The following is a 14,218-nucleotide window of genomic DNA, read 5'->3' as shown; positions in this document are numbered from 1 at the left end:
AAAAGTGCGGGATTCCCAGTGCAGACATTTACAAAAAAAACAGAGAAAAATAGAGAAGTAAGAAACACAATAACACAAAGAGGGACACGACTGCAAAGTAATCCCAGGCCTTTTGAGGAGTAAAGATGTGGGAATGTGCAGCTTGAGAAAAGAGAATTTAAAGAAAAGGAGAGCATTGATAATTGATTGGTGCTGATAATGTGGAGAGAGAGAAAAAAATTACATTTGATTGATTTCATGTTGCAAATTGCGGTAACTTGACTTTTCTAATGTCTGTCGTCATTCTTTGAGGAACATATTATCCCATGACGAATCGAGAAAAAAAGAAAAACACAGTGAAGCCAGAGAACCCACTGCAACTTCAGTCCCTGCAACAATGAGCAGAGCCTTGATGTTTATGAAGTAAAGTGAGTTTTAAACAAAGTGAACAAGCAGGTCTGACTCTGCCTTGTCCTCCACGCAGAGCTCCACATGTTTGCAAGTAACAGTAGCAGAGCCCAGAGTCGGAGAGCCAGGCAGCCTCTGACCGCAGGCTCCATGGCGGTAGCTGCTAATTAGAGCGCTGCTCGGTGATTGGGGACTGGGGTTTTGGAGCTCCGCTGCAGGGAAGCGCCTCACATGCTTGCCAAGCAGGCCGGCAGAGAGGCTTTCCAATCCATGTATAACACATGCAAACACACATGAATGCAAGAAAGCATCAGAGGAACAAGCGTGTGCCCACTTTATTCATGTTCACAGAGACCTGATGGACCAAAAACATCCATTCATGACTTAACAGTTTTACTTCTCTCCGTATGAAAACATGATCTATCTCAATCTTAATGTTGGATTAATCCTAACCAAAACACCATAAACAGCCCCGACACCCTCCACGCCAACTTAAAAAGCTTTACAACATTCGCATGAGAGATTTAATATTTATTCTGAGTCCTCCGAGATGTGTCAGCGGCACTCTCATTCGAGGCAAAAGGCACGGCGCGGCGTGGAAAAATCATAAATCTAGCCACCCTCCTCCAGTTCTTACTCTGGCTTCTCACCACAAGACTGGCAGCCACGGCCCACAGACTCCGAGCTGAAACGAGCCTCATGATTTCTTTTTTTTTTCTTTTTTCGTTACTACACATTTATCATCCCTCTTTTTTTTTTTTTTTTTTTACATATATTCATCAGCGGTGGCAGCATTCTGCCAATTAGTGTTTTACAGTCAGCGCAGGAAATTAAATTACACGCTCAGTTTGTGCCGGCATTATTTAACCAGGCATTTGTGAGCTCTGTTAAGAACAAGTGACATTAGCTCATCATTTGACAAAGAGTAATGGAGGCAGACTTTAGGCCCGTAAGCCTAACATGTGTCAAACTCAAGGCCCGTGGGCCACATCCGGTCCGCCGTACAAATATAATCGGCTTCACCCATAATTAAACGAGGACTTTGAACACACAGAGGGTTTTAAAATGATTGAGTACGTCAAATTATGCTGCTAATATGTACCACTCTTCTATGTTCGGGTTATATGTGAGTACTTCAGCAGATGTGTTTATAACTTTGAAACTGTGCTGATGGATAAATCAACTAATTAATCCAATTACGGTCAGTGATACATGTCTTGATCTCTGTTTGATTTGATTCTCTATTTAATCTATAATCTTACTTTGTTCTGAATTGTATTTATTATTATTATTAGTTGACGTCGGTTTGGTTTGGCCCCACCTGTAATCGGCTTTGACACCACTGCTGTAAGATGATGTTCAGATTATCTTGAAATTTGTAATGAATATGATAGAAAAAAAAATGTTTTATTCAGCTCATAGTTATTATATCACTTGTGTCCATAAGTGAAAATAATGTTTTTACTATTGGGAAACTTTCAATTTATGGATTAACGGGGATTTAATAGTTGAAACTTTTCTGTCTGTGTCAAAGGGTCCTTGTGGACATCCTCACCACTAGGGGTGCTGTGGAGCAATGTTTCTAACAAACCTGGACGCATGTGAACGACTACAAGGGCACAAACAGGAACAGGAACACGTCCATGTGGCACGTCCAGCCTTATGTCACCAACAACAGCAAAGACGGAGGTCAGTGCGAACACATTGTAAATAATGTTCAATTTTAAATATTCTAATGTGTATTTTACGAGAAGATAATGCTAGGATCCAGCTTTTATTGAGAAATTCTATTTAAAAAAAATAATAAAAAAATGACGAATGCAGTGCAATATAAATAATAATAATAATAATAATGATAATACATTTTATTTGTAAGCGCCTTTTAAACGCTCAAGGTCACTTTACATCTTAAATAAGATGAATCAAACACAAATGTTAAGATAAAATAAATCGGACAATTTCTTTTTCTTTTTTTTTTTCTCTTTATTTATTATGATTTTCAGGTCCATACAAACAGTAGTAATACCTTTCTTACTACACAATACACTAACTTCACATTTAGTCAACTGACAATGTACAATTGCAGCTCACAGTAAAGTATCACAGACACAATAAGCAGTGTAAAATTGTGCAAGGACCAATATAGTAACATAAGAACAAGAACTTAATACACAACAAAAAACAAACCAAATCGGACAATTTCAACACAGTAGAGGGAGTTTAAAAAATTAATTAATACTTAAATGCAGAATACTGATAAAGACGGCTGAGGTGATAGTGGGGGGGGATGGTCACTACAGTACATGCACTTTAACTGTTTCACTGTAAAGATAAAATAATGATAATAATAAAAAGAGAAATTCTGAGTCAAGGTTCTTTAACAAAACGTTCAATAATTGATATTTGAGGATATGGTGACAATAGAACGACAGGATAATTGGAATCATGTGATGTTCCGCAGTTGAAACGGACAATTTTTAATATTTGCATTTCAGGGTCAGAGTTTCTACTTATCTCTACTTCACATCAATTGTCTCATTAACAGTTCTGCTCAAAAAGCTGAAGGTTTCCTCTCCTTCTTTCCTCTCCTTCTCTCCTCTCCTCTCCTCTCCTCGGTGCAGGTGGTCAGTCTCCGCCGGGTGCTGCCGCCTAATGCTGAGTTGATCAGGCCTCGCTGAATAGCTCGTTTGGCCGCTACAAAAACCAAGAAGTCAGAGTAAATTGTCAAGAGGGCCGTTGATGGTAATGACCAAGCCATCAATGATTGAGCACATTCATGGCTGAAGTGGCTGGAGTGGGGGCTTTACAGTCACTCCCTTCAGTCAGCCAGTCACTCTCTCTGCTCCATGTGGCACAGTGTGCACTGCTCTCATTACCGTCCATTGTCTGGGCCCCTTTTTCAAATGGCTGTAAGAAAAGTGCAAGAGAGAGGAAAGGATGGAGAGAAAAAAGGGAGAGATTAAATAATGGCCTTGCTGGTGGTATGGATTGGTGGTATAAATTGACCTCTACTTGCGTATATAGTGTATGCATTAGGGCCGAACTGCTGCGAGACGGTCAAGATCCGAGATTAGCCGTTTCTTAAAAGAGGGAACAAAGACGGCTAAATCCACTCTATCACGCGCACTTTGGATAATACGTGCGATTCAAGCAGGGCGCTGATGGCTGCTTCTTATAAACGCTCTAATTCGGTCGAGACTGATTTTAAATACGTGCTGTATTTAGAATCAAACACATTCATGTCTTTTAAAAAAAATAAGAGGGAAAAGCATCATCATCATCATCAGAGCAGTTTTCCTCTCTGGTGACCCCAGGAGAGGTGATCAAGACCAGGCTACAAGGCACCCTTGAGTTTTCTTTCAGACCACCAATGCGCTACTTTGGGAACACGCTGGTGTTATAATCCCACCTCTTTCTCTTGTTCCCTTTCTTGTGTCTGGAGATTGTTTGGTCTGTTCACTTTATTTTCTTTCCATGGTCCCCCTGGCGTTTGTTCATTCTGTCTCTGTGATTGTATGCATTGTCATGTATACTTGTTTGATAGAGCATTATTAAAAAATCTATCTATCTATCTACATGACTGTCCCACAGGTTTCTTGACAGGTTAAATGGACACTTTAATGTGAGAGTGAATGGTTGTTTGTGTCTGTTTTTTTGGGCCCTGATTTGGACTTTGGTCCAGAGTGTACCTTGCCTTTTGTAGCCCTGTAAGCCTCATGTGGAGGATGGGATATGAATGAATGAATGAATTTACACACATATCCTTTTAAATGTATGAAATGTCAACGCACGGGAACATGTTCACGGTTTAAAAGAAAAATGTTTAAAAAACCCCTGATTTAATTTTACGCTCCACCACTTGTGAACTCAAACCTCAACCCTTGATTATGTACTTACTCGAATATACTCGTCTTTCCCTCTGCAGCTCGAGTGTTTTCGGTCCTCTGTGACCTGACTGACTTTGGAGGACAGCGGGTCTCTTTCTGCCTTCATATGAACCCACCTGCGTGTTTTGTTGTTAACCGTCATTCCAAAACTCTAAAACCTTTTTTTCCTCCCAGATGAACGAGACCCTCTTAGAAATAAGGATCCCAAAAACTGTCCTTTTACAAGAGTTGAGGGTTTTTCAAGGTTTCTTGGTAACACGAAAGGTTCCAGTAAGAACCATTTTGATCCAGAGCCCTTTAAAACCTTTATAAACAGGTTCTACCTGGAGCCAAAAAGGGTTCTCCGATGAGGACAAGACGAAGAACCTTATATGGTTCTACTTAGCACTTTTATTTCAAAGAGTGTATAAAGCATGGGCGCCTGCAGCAGTTTGTCACTTCATCTCGTTACCAAACACCACTTCGTCGAACAACAGGGTTCGCACTCTTGTTCTATCTTTCCTGCCAGAGAAAAAGAAATCAGTGGACAGGCAAGAAACCTAGCTCAAAGCTCTGGATGTGATAATTTCCTCAAATCTGCACCCAAACAAGCTCATTCCCCTCCTCAAAAAAACGCTCACTCTCAGGAATAATTCTCCAAACAAAGTGGTGCGGGAGCAGAGGCGGTGAACCTCTGTAAATGTGTTTTTTAATGCACAGCTGAGACTGCGTTACACATGCACACGCTGGCTGGACGGCTCATTACTTTTACATTAAGCTGCCGTTTTTCCCAGTGAAACCAAATCGACTGCAGATCCAGTGAATATTCAGTGCGGCGTTTGGAGCGACTTCGTCTGTGTTTCTCTGCTGTCCGTGACATGTTTTGGCAGCAGATCAAAAAGCACTCATAGTATTCAGTTCTGCCTAGAGGGAGAATTGTTTAACTGCTCCACTTGCGATTAAGGAGATGTATTTAATATGATATATTAATTGGATATCAAACTTTTGTCATCTTGCACAATGTTTATGTTGTTCAAGCTTTCTCTTCACCACCTTTGTGCTTTGCCTCTCTCCTCCCTCTTCACTCTTCCCCTGGCCTTGTCCTCCACCCGTCTCTCTCTCTCTCTCTCTCTCTCCTCACCACAGAAAGCCTCCTGGCTCAGAGCCCACCCCAGAGTCTCGGATCAGCTTGCCGGCGCCCAAACCCGACCACATCGGAGGCTTCAGGTTGGCTGAGGCCACGTTTTTCTGGCATCCAGAGCAAGTTTGGACTCCATCTCCCACGCTACACCGTGGGGACGGCGGCTGCTGCAGACCCTGCAAACACTTTCTGAATTGCTGACTTTATCAGTCAAAGGGTGTAAGGGGAGGAAGTGAAACAGAGGGCTTCAATGTGTTTATTACATAAGCAATTGTTTGCAGTTTTGTAAATTACTGAATTATTTTTCTCCCGTATTTACAGTTGGTAGAGTATATACACACACAGGCAGTGGAAGTGCTTTGGAAAATACTATAAATAGCTACACAGAGTTGCAGCCTCTGGTGTTCCTAATGTTGCTTTCCGACTAAAAGCACATTCCGTACGTGTGATCACGTAGCTGGCAAGAAATAATGATTGCTAATACACATGGTACTTATGTACATAGGAGATATCCAGGGACATGATTTCCTTTCTAGTCCCGAGTTGCCCGTTTGATCAAATGTATGTGACCAAAAGTAGTTGAATGTAAAGACGCAGTGTAAGTTTTTGACGGTACACAATGTTTACTGTTGGTTTTCCGGTCTTAATGTGAAAATGTACCTCTAGAGAGGCTTATTAGTCAGACATGAGGAAGAAAATTAGTGAACGTTAAAGATTAAAAAAACGTCTTAGTATAGTGCGGCGACCAAAATGTGACAAAAACGTCTAAGTTATAGTAAGAAGTCCAAAATGTGACAAAAATGTCATAGTATGGTAAGGTGTCCAAAATGTGACAAAAATGGCTCAGTGTAGTATGTGTATAGTAAGTGAATGAAATGAAAACTGCATTTTATTTCAGTATGTATTTTTTGTTGTTTTGAATGAAAAGGACATTTTGGGTTTTGAATATAATAGTATTATGGTGTATGGCTTTGACCGACAATAATAAATGGACCTTTGACTCGTTGAAAAATGTCTTTGTGGCCCTTTAAGATTTGTATTTGAGTTACCCTGCATGACAGTGTTGAGTTTGTGTCAGAATCTCACACACACAAAATTCCAAACTCATTATAACACACTATACGATGATGTTTTTGACCAATTTTGGACGACATGCGAAAGTATGACTTTTTTGTCAAATTTTGGATTATATACTAAATTATGAAATTTTTTGTGAAATTTTGGAGGACATGCAATACTATGACTTTTTGGTCAAATTTTGGCCGACATGCTATACCATGACTTTTTGGTCAAATTTAGGACGACTTACTATACAATGATGTTTTTGACCAATTTTGGACCACATGCGAAAGTATGACTTTTTTGTCGAATATTGGACGACATGCGAGAGTATGACTTTTTGTCAAATTTTGAACAACATATTATAGTTTTAGATTTTTTACAATTTTTGGACGACATAGTATAGTAGGACGTTTTTGACCATTTTGTAGGATATACTAGAGCAGGGGTCACCAACGTGGTGCCCGCGGGCACCTGGTAGCCCGCGGGCAGCCAATACGGTGCCCGCGGGCTCACTTCACTTTACCTCACTTGCATGTATCCGTATGATCTGTCAGTAAAATATCTTTGATATTGTTTATAAAAACTGGTAATCGTTAGGAGTAAGCACTGGAAGGAATGTGTATGCAGTTGAATGCATAATATTAATCATTTAAATGGTAAACAAACAAAAAAATATTATATGGTAGCCCTCCATATTATTTTTTACCCTTAAGGTAGCTCTCTGACTCAAAAAGGTTGGTGACCCCTGTACTAGAGTATGAAGTTTTTGACCAATTTTAACCATTTTTGTACGACAATATATAGGATAACGTTTTTGACCATTTTTGGTCGACATGATATACTATGATGTTTTTGACCATTTTTGGACGACATACTATATAGTATGACCTTTTTGACCAATTTTGACAGTTTTTGGATGACATACTAAATTTTTTTTAGCCCAAAATGTGACCAAAACGTCATATGTCGTCGACCTCAATGTCATACTTTCACTGTTTTTGGCCTAAAAGGTGACCAAAACGTCATACTATACTATGTCAATGACCTCAATGTCATACTACACTATGTCGTCCAAAATCTGATAATTTTTTTGAAAAAATGTTTTTGGCCCAAAATGTGACCAAAACGTCATACTATACTATGTCGTCGACCTCAATGTCATACTACACTATTTCGTCCAAAATCTGACCATTTATTTGAAAAAAAATATTGGTCCAAAATTTGACAAAAACGTCATACTATGTCGTCCAAAATCTGATAATTTTTTTGAAAAAATGTTTTTGGCCTAAAATGTGACCAAAACATCATGCTATACTATGTCGTCGACCTCAATGTCATACTACACTATTTTGTCCAAAATCTGACCATTTTTTTGAAGAAAAAAACATTTTGGTCCAAAAGACAAAAACGTCATACTATACTATGTCGTCCAAAATCTGACAAATTTTTGTGAAAAACTTTTTTTTGGTCCAAAACTTGACAAAAAGGTAATACTATACTATGTAGTACGTCATACTATACTATGTCTCCAAAATGTGGCCATTTATGGAGAAAAAAAATTTGGTCCAAAATTTGACAAAAACGACATACTATACTATGTCGTCCAAAATCTGACAATTTTTTTTAAAAACTTTTTTTTGTTCCAAAACTTGACAAAAACGTAATACTATACTATGTAGTACGTCATACTATACTATGTCTCCAAAATGTGGCCATTTTTGGAGAAAAAAGATTTGGTCCAAAATTTGACAAAAACGACATACTATACTATGTCGTCCAAAATCTGACAATTTTTTTGAAAAACGTTTTTTTGGTCCAAAACTTGACAAAAAAGTCGTACTATACTATAGAGTATGTCATACTATACTATGTCTCCAAAATGTGACCATTTTTGGAGAAAAAAAATTTGGTCCAAAATTTGACAAAAACGACATACTATACTATGTCGTCCAAAATCTGACAATTTTTTTGAAAAACGTTTTTTTTGGTCCAAAACTTGACAAAAATGTAATACTATACTATGTAGTACGTCATACTATACTATGTCTCCAAAATGTGGCCATTTATGGAGAAAAAAAAATTTGGTCCAAAATTTGACAAAAACGCCATGCTATACTATATCGTCCAAAATCTGACAAATTTTTGTGAAAAACGTTTTTTTGGTCCAAAACTTGAAAAAGACGTCATACTATACTATGTAGTACGTCATACTATACTTTGTCTCCAAAATGTGACCATTTTTGGAGAAAAAAAATTTGGTCCAAAATTTGACAAAAACGACATACTATACTATGTCGTCCAAAATCTGACAATTTTTTTTAAAAACTTTTTTTTGTTCCAAAACTTGACAAAAACGTAATACTATACTATGTAGTACGTCATACTATACTATGTCTCCAAAATGTGGCCATTTATGGAGAAAAAAAATTTGGTCCAAAATTTGACAAAAACGCCATGCTATACTATGTCGTCCAAAATCTGACAATTTTTTTGAAAAACGTTTTTTTTGGTCCAAAACTTGACAAAAAGGTAATACTATACTATGTAGTACGTCATACTATACTATGTCTCCAAAATGTGGCCATTTATGGAGAAAAAAAATTTGGTCCAAAATTTGACAAAAACACCATGCTATACTATGTCGTCCAAAATCTGACAAATTTTTGTGAAAAACGTTTTTTTGGTCCAAAACTTGACAAAGACGTCATACTATACTATGTAGTACGTCATACTATACTATGTCTCCAAAATGTGACCATTTTTGGAGAAAAAAAATTTGGTCCAAAATTTGACAAAAACGCCATGCTATACTATGTCGTCCAAAATCTGACAATTTTTAAAAAAAACTTTTTTTTGGTCCAAAACTTGCCAAAATAGTCGTACTATACTATAGAGTATGTCATACTATACTATGTCTCCAAAATGTGACCATTTTTGGAGAAAAAAAATTTGGTCCAAAATTTGACAAAAACGACATACTATACTATGTCGTCCAAAATCTGACAATTTTTTTGAAAAACTTTTTTTGGTCCAAAACTTGACAAAAACGTCATACAATACTATGTAGTACGTCATACTATACTATGTCTCCAAAATGTGGCCATTTTTGGAGAAAAAAGATTTGGTCCAAAATTTGACAAAAACGACATACTATACTATGTCGTCCAAAATCTGACACATTTTTTGAAAAACGTTTTTTTGGTCCAAAACTTGACAAAAAAGTCGTACTATACTATAGAGTACGTCATACTATACTATGTCTCCAAAATGTGGCCATTTATGGAGAAAAAAAATTTGGTCCAAAATCTGACAAATTTTTGTGAAAAACGTTTTTTTGGTCCAAAACTTGAAAAAGACGTCATACTATACTATGTAGTACGTCATACTATACTTTGTCTCCAAAATGTGACCATTTTTGGAGAAAAAAAATTTGGTCCAAAATTTGACAAAAACGACATACTATACTATGTCGTCCAAAATCTGACAATTTTTTTTAAAAACTTTTTTTTGTTCCAAAACTTGACAAAAACGTAATACTATACTATGTAGTACGTCATACTATACTATGTCTCCAAAATGTGGCCATTTATGGAGAAAAAAAATTTGGTCCAAAATTTGACAAAAACGCCATGCTATACTATGTCGTCCAAAATCTGACAATTTTTTTGAAAAACGTTTTTTTTGGTCCAAAACTTGACAAAAAGGTAATACTATACTATGTAGTACGTCATACTATACTATGTCTCCAAAATGTGGCCATTTATGGAGAAAAAAAATTTGGTCCAAAATTTGACAAAAACACCATGCTATACTATGTCGTCCAAAATCTGACAAATTTTTGTGAAAAACGTTTTTTTGGTCCAAAACTTGACAAAGACGTCATACTATACTATGTAGTACGTCATACTATACTATGTCTCCAAAATGTGACCATTTTTGGAGAAAAAAAATTTGGTCCAAAATTTGACAAAAACGCCATGCTATACTATGTCGTCCAAAATCTGACAATTTTTAAAAAAAACTTTTTTTTGGTCCAAAACTTGCCAAAATAGTCGTACTATACTATAGAGTATGTCATACTATACTATGTCTCCAAAATGTGACCATTTTTGGAGAAAAAAGATTTGGTCCAAAATTTGACAAAAACGACATACTATACTATGTCGTCCAAAATCTGACACATTTTTTGAAAAACGTTTTTTTGGTCCAAAACTTGACAAAAAAGTCGTACTATACTATAGAGTACGTCATACTATACTATGTCTCCAAAATGTGGCCATTTATGGAGAAAAAAAATTTGGTCCAAAATTTGACAAAAACGCCATGCTATACTATGTCGTCCAAAATCTGACAATTTTTTTGAAAAACTTTTTTTTGGTCCAAAACTTGACAAAAAGGTAATACTATACTATGTAGTACGTCATACTATACTATGTCTCCAAAATGTGGCCATTTATGGAGAAAAAAAATTTGGTCCAAAATTTGACAAAAACGACATACTATACTATGTCGTCCAAAATCTGACAATTTTTTTTAAAAACTTTTTTTTGTTCCAAAACTTGACAAAAACGTAATACTATACTATGTAGTACGTCATACTATACTATGTCTCCAAAATGTGACCATTTTTGGAGAAAAAAAATTTGGTCCAAAATTTGACAAAAACACCATGCTATACTATGTCGTCCAAAATCTGACAAATTTTTGTGAAAAACGTTTTTTTGGTCCAAAACTTGACAAAGACGTCATACTATACTATGTAGTACGTCATACTATACTATGTCTCCAAAATGTGACCATTTTTGGAGAAAAAAAATTTGGTCCAAAATTTGACAAAAACGCCATGCTATACTATGTCGTCCAAAATCTGACAATTTTTTAAAAAAACTTTTTTTTGGTCCAAAACTTGCCAAAATAGTCGTACTATACTATAGAGTATGTCATACTATACTATGTCTCCAAAATGTGACCATTTTTGGAGAAAAAAAATTTGGTCCAAAATTTGACAAAAACGACATACTATACTATGTCGTCCAAAATCTGACAATTTTTTTGAAAAACGTTTTTTTGGTCCAAAACTTGACAAAAAGGTAATACTATACTATGTAGTACGTCATACTATACTATGTCTCCAAAATGTGGCCATTTATGGAGAAAAAAAATTTGGTCCAAAATTTGACAAAAACGCCATGCTATACTATGTCGTCCAAAATCTGACAATTTTTTTGAAAAACTTTTTTTTGGTCCAAAACTTGACAAAAAGGTAATACTATACTATGTAGTACGTCATACTATACTATGTCTCCAAAATGTGGCCATTTATGGAGAAAAAAAATTTGGTCCAAAATTTGACAAAAACGACATACTATACTATGTCGTCCAAAATCTGACAATTTTTTTTAAAAACTTTTTTTTGTTCCAAAACTTGACAAAAACGTAATACTATACTATGTAGTACGTCATACTATACTATGTCTCCAAAATGTGACCATTTTTGGAGAAAAAAAATTTGGTCCAAAATTTGACAAAAACGCCATGCTATACTATGTCGTCCAAAATCTGACAATTTTTAAAAAAAACTTTTTTTTGGTCCAAAACTTGCCAAAATAGTCGTACTATACTATAGAGTATGTCATACTATACTATGTCGTCCAAAATCTGACAATTTTTTTGAAAAACGTTTTTTTGGTCCAAAACTTGACAAAAACGTCATACAATACTATGTAGTACGTCATACTATACTATGTCTCCAAAATGTGGCCATTTTTGGAGAAAAAAGATTTGGTCCAAAATTTGACAAAAACGACATACTATACTATGTCGTCCAAAATCTGACAAATTTTTTGAAAAACGTTTTTTTGGTCCAAAACTTGACAAAAAATTCGTACTATACTATAGAGTACGTCATACTATACTATGTCTCCAAAATGTGGCCATTTATGGAGAAAAAAAATTTGGTCCAAAATTTGACAAAAACGCCATGCTATACTATGTCGTCCAAAATCTGACAATTTTTTTTAAAAACTTTTTTTTGTTCCAAAACTTGACAAAAACGTAATACTATACTATGTAGTACGTCATACTATACTATGTCTCCAAAATGTGACCATTTTTGGAGAAAAAAAATTTGGTCCAAAATTTGACAAAAACGCCATGCTATACTATGTCGTCCAAAATCTGACAATTTTTTTGAAAAACTTTTTTTTGGTCCAAAACATGACAAAAAGGTAATACTATACTATGTAGTACGTCATACTATACTATGTCTCCAAAATGTGACCATTTTTGGAGAAAAATTTGGTCCAAAATTTGACAAAAACGACATACTATACTATGTCGTCCAAAATCTGACACATTTTTTGAAAAACGTTTTTTTGGTCCAAAACTTGACAAAAAAGTCGTACTATACTATAGAGTACGTCATACTATACTATGTCTCCAAAATGTGGCCATTTATGGAGAAAAAAAATTTGGTCCAAAATTTGACAAAAACGCCATGCTATACTATGTCGTCCAAAATCTGACAATTTTTTTGAAAAACTTTTTTTTGGTCCAAAACTTGACAAAAAGGTAATACTATACTATGTAGTACGTCATACTATACTATGTCTCCAAAATGTGGCCATTTATGGAGAAAAAAAATTTGGTCCAAAATTTGACAAAAACGACATACTATACTATGTCGTCCAAAATCTGACAATTTTTTTTAAAAACTTTTTTTTGTTCCAAAACTTGACAAAAACGTAATACTATACTATGTAGTACGTCATACTATACTATGTCTCCAAAATGTGACCATTTTTGGAGAAAAAAAATTTGGTCCAAAATTTGACAAAAACACCATGCTATACTATGTCGTCCAAAATCTGACAAATTTATGTGAAAAACGTTTTTTTGGTCCAAAACTTGACAAAGACGTCATACTATACTATGTAGTACGTCATACTATACTATGTCTCCAAAATGTGACCATTTTTGGAGAAAAAAAATTTGGTCCAAAATTTGACAAAAACGCCATGCTATACTATGTCGTCCAAAATCTGACAATTTTTAAAAAAAACTTTTTTTTGGTCCAAAACTTGCCAAAATAGTCGTACTATACTATAGAGTATGTCATACTATACTATGTCTCCAAAATGTGACCATTTTTGGAGAAAAAAAATTTGGTCCAAAATTTGACAAAAACGACATACTATACTATGTCGTCCAAAATCTGACAATTTTTTTGAAAAACGTTTTTTTGGTCCAAAACTTGACAAAAAGGTAATACTATACTATGTAGTACGTCATACTATACTATGTCTCCAAAATGTGGCCATTTATGGAGAAAAAAAATTTGGTCCAAAATTTGACAAAAACGCCATGCTATACTATGTCGTCCAAAATCTGACAATTTTTTTGAAAAACTTTTTTTTGGTCCAAAACTTGACAAAAAGGTAATACTATACTATGTAGTACGTCATACTATACTATGTCTCCAAAATGTGGCCATTTATGGAGAAAAAAAATTTGGTCCAAAATTTGACAAAAACGACATACTATACTATGTCGTCCAAAATCTGACAATTTTTTTTAAAAACTTTTTTTTGTTCCAAAACTTGACAAAAACGTAATACTATACTATGTAGTACGTCATACTATACTATGTCTCCAAAATGTGACCATTTTTGGAGAAAAAAAATTTGGTCCAAAATTTGACAAAAACGCCATGCTATACTATGTCGTCCAAAATCTGACAATTTTTAAAAAAAACTTTTTTTTG

General features: G+C 35.3%; 1 protein-coding gene across 1 annotated transcript in view; it reads left to right on the top strand.

Moving 5' to 3' along the window:
* The window catches only part of slc25a13 (solute carrier family 25 member 13), a gene marked incomplete at both ends in the record, with an annotated part of 51,315 nt that extends 45,728 nt beyond the window's left edge, over positions 1 to 5,587 (top strand). Inside the window, 2 exon segments of the mRNA XM_083899528.1 lie at positions 5,400 to 5,496; positions 5,498 to 5,587. Of these exon segments, the coding sequence (XP_083755654.1) occupies positions 5,400 to 5,496; positions 5,498 to 5,587 (187 nt within the window).
* Positions 5,588 to 14,218: the final 8,631 nt, after the last annotated feature.

This window comes from Microchirus variegatus, assembly GCF_963457635.1.
Source record: "Microchirus variegatus genome assembly, chromosome: 13".
Classification (NCBI taxonomy): domain Eukaryota; kingdom Metazoa; phylum Chordata; class Actinopteri; order Pleuronectiformes; family Soleidae; genus Microchirus; species Microchirus variegatus.
This window is presented reverse-complemented; position numbering and strand designations above follow the sequence as displayed.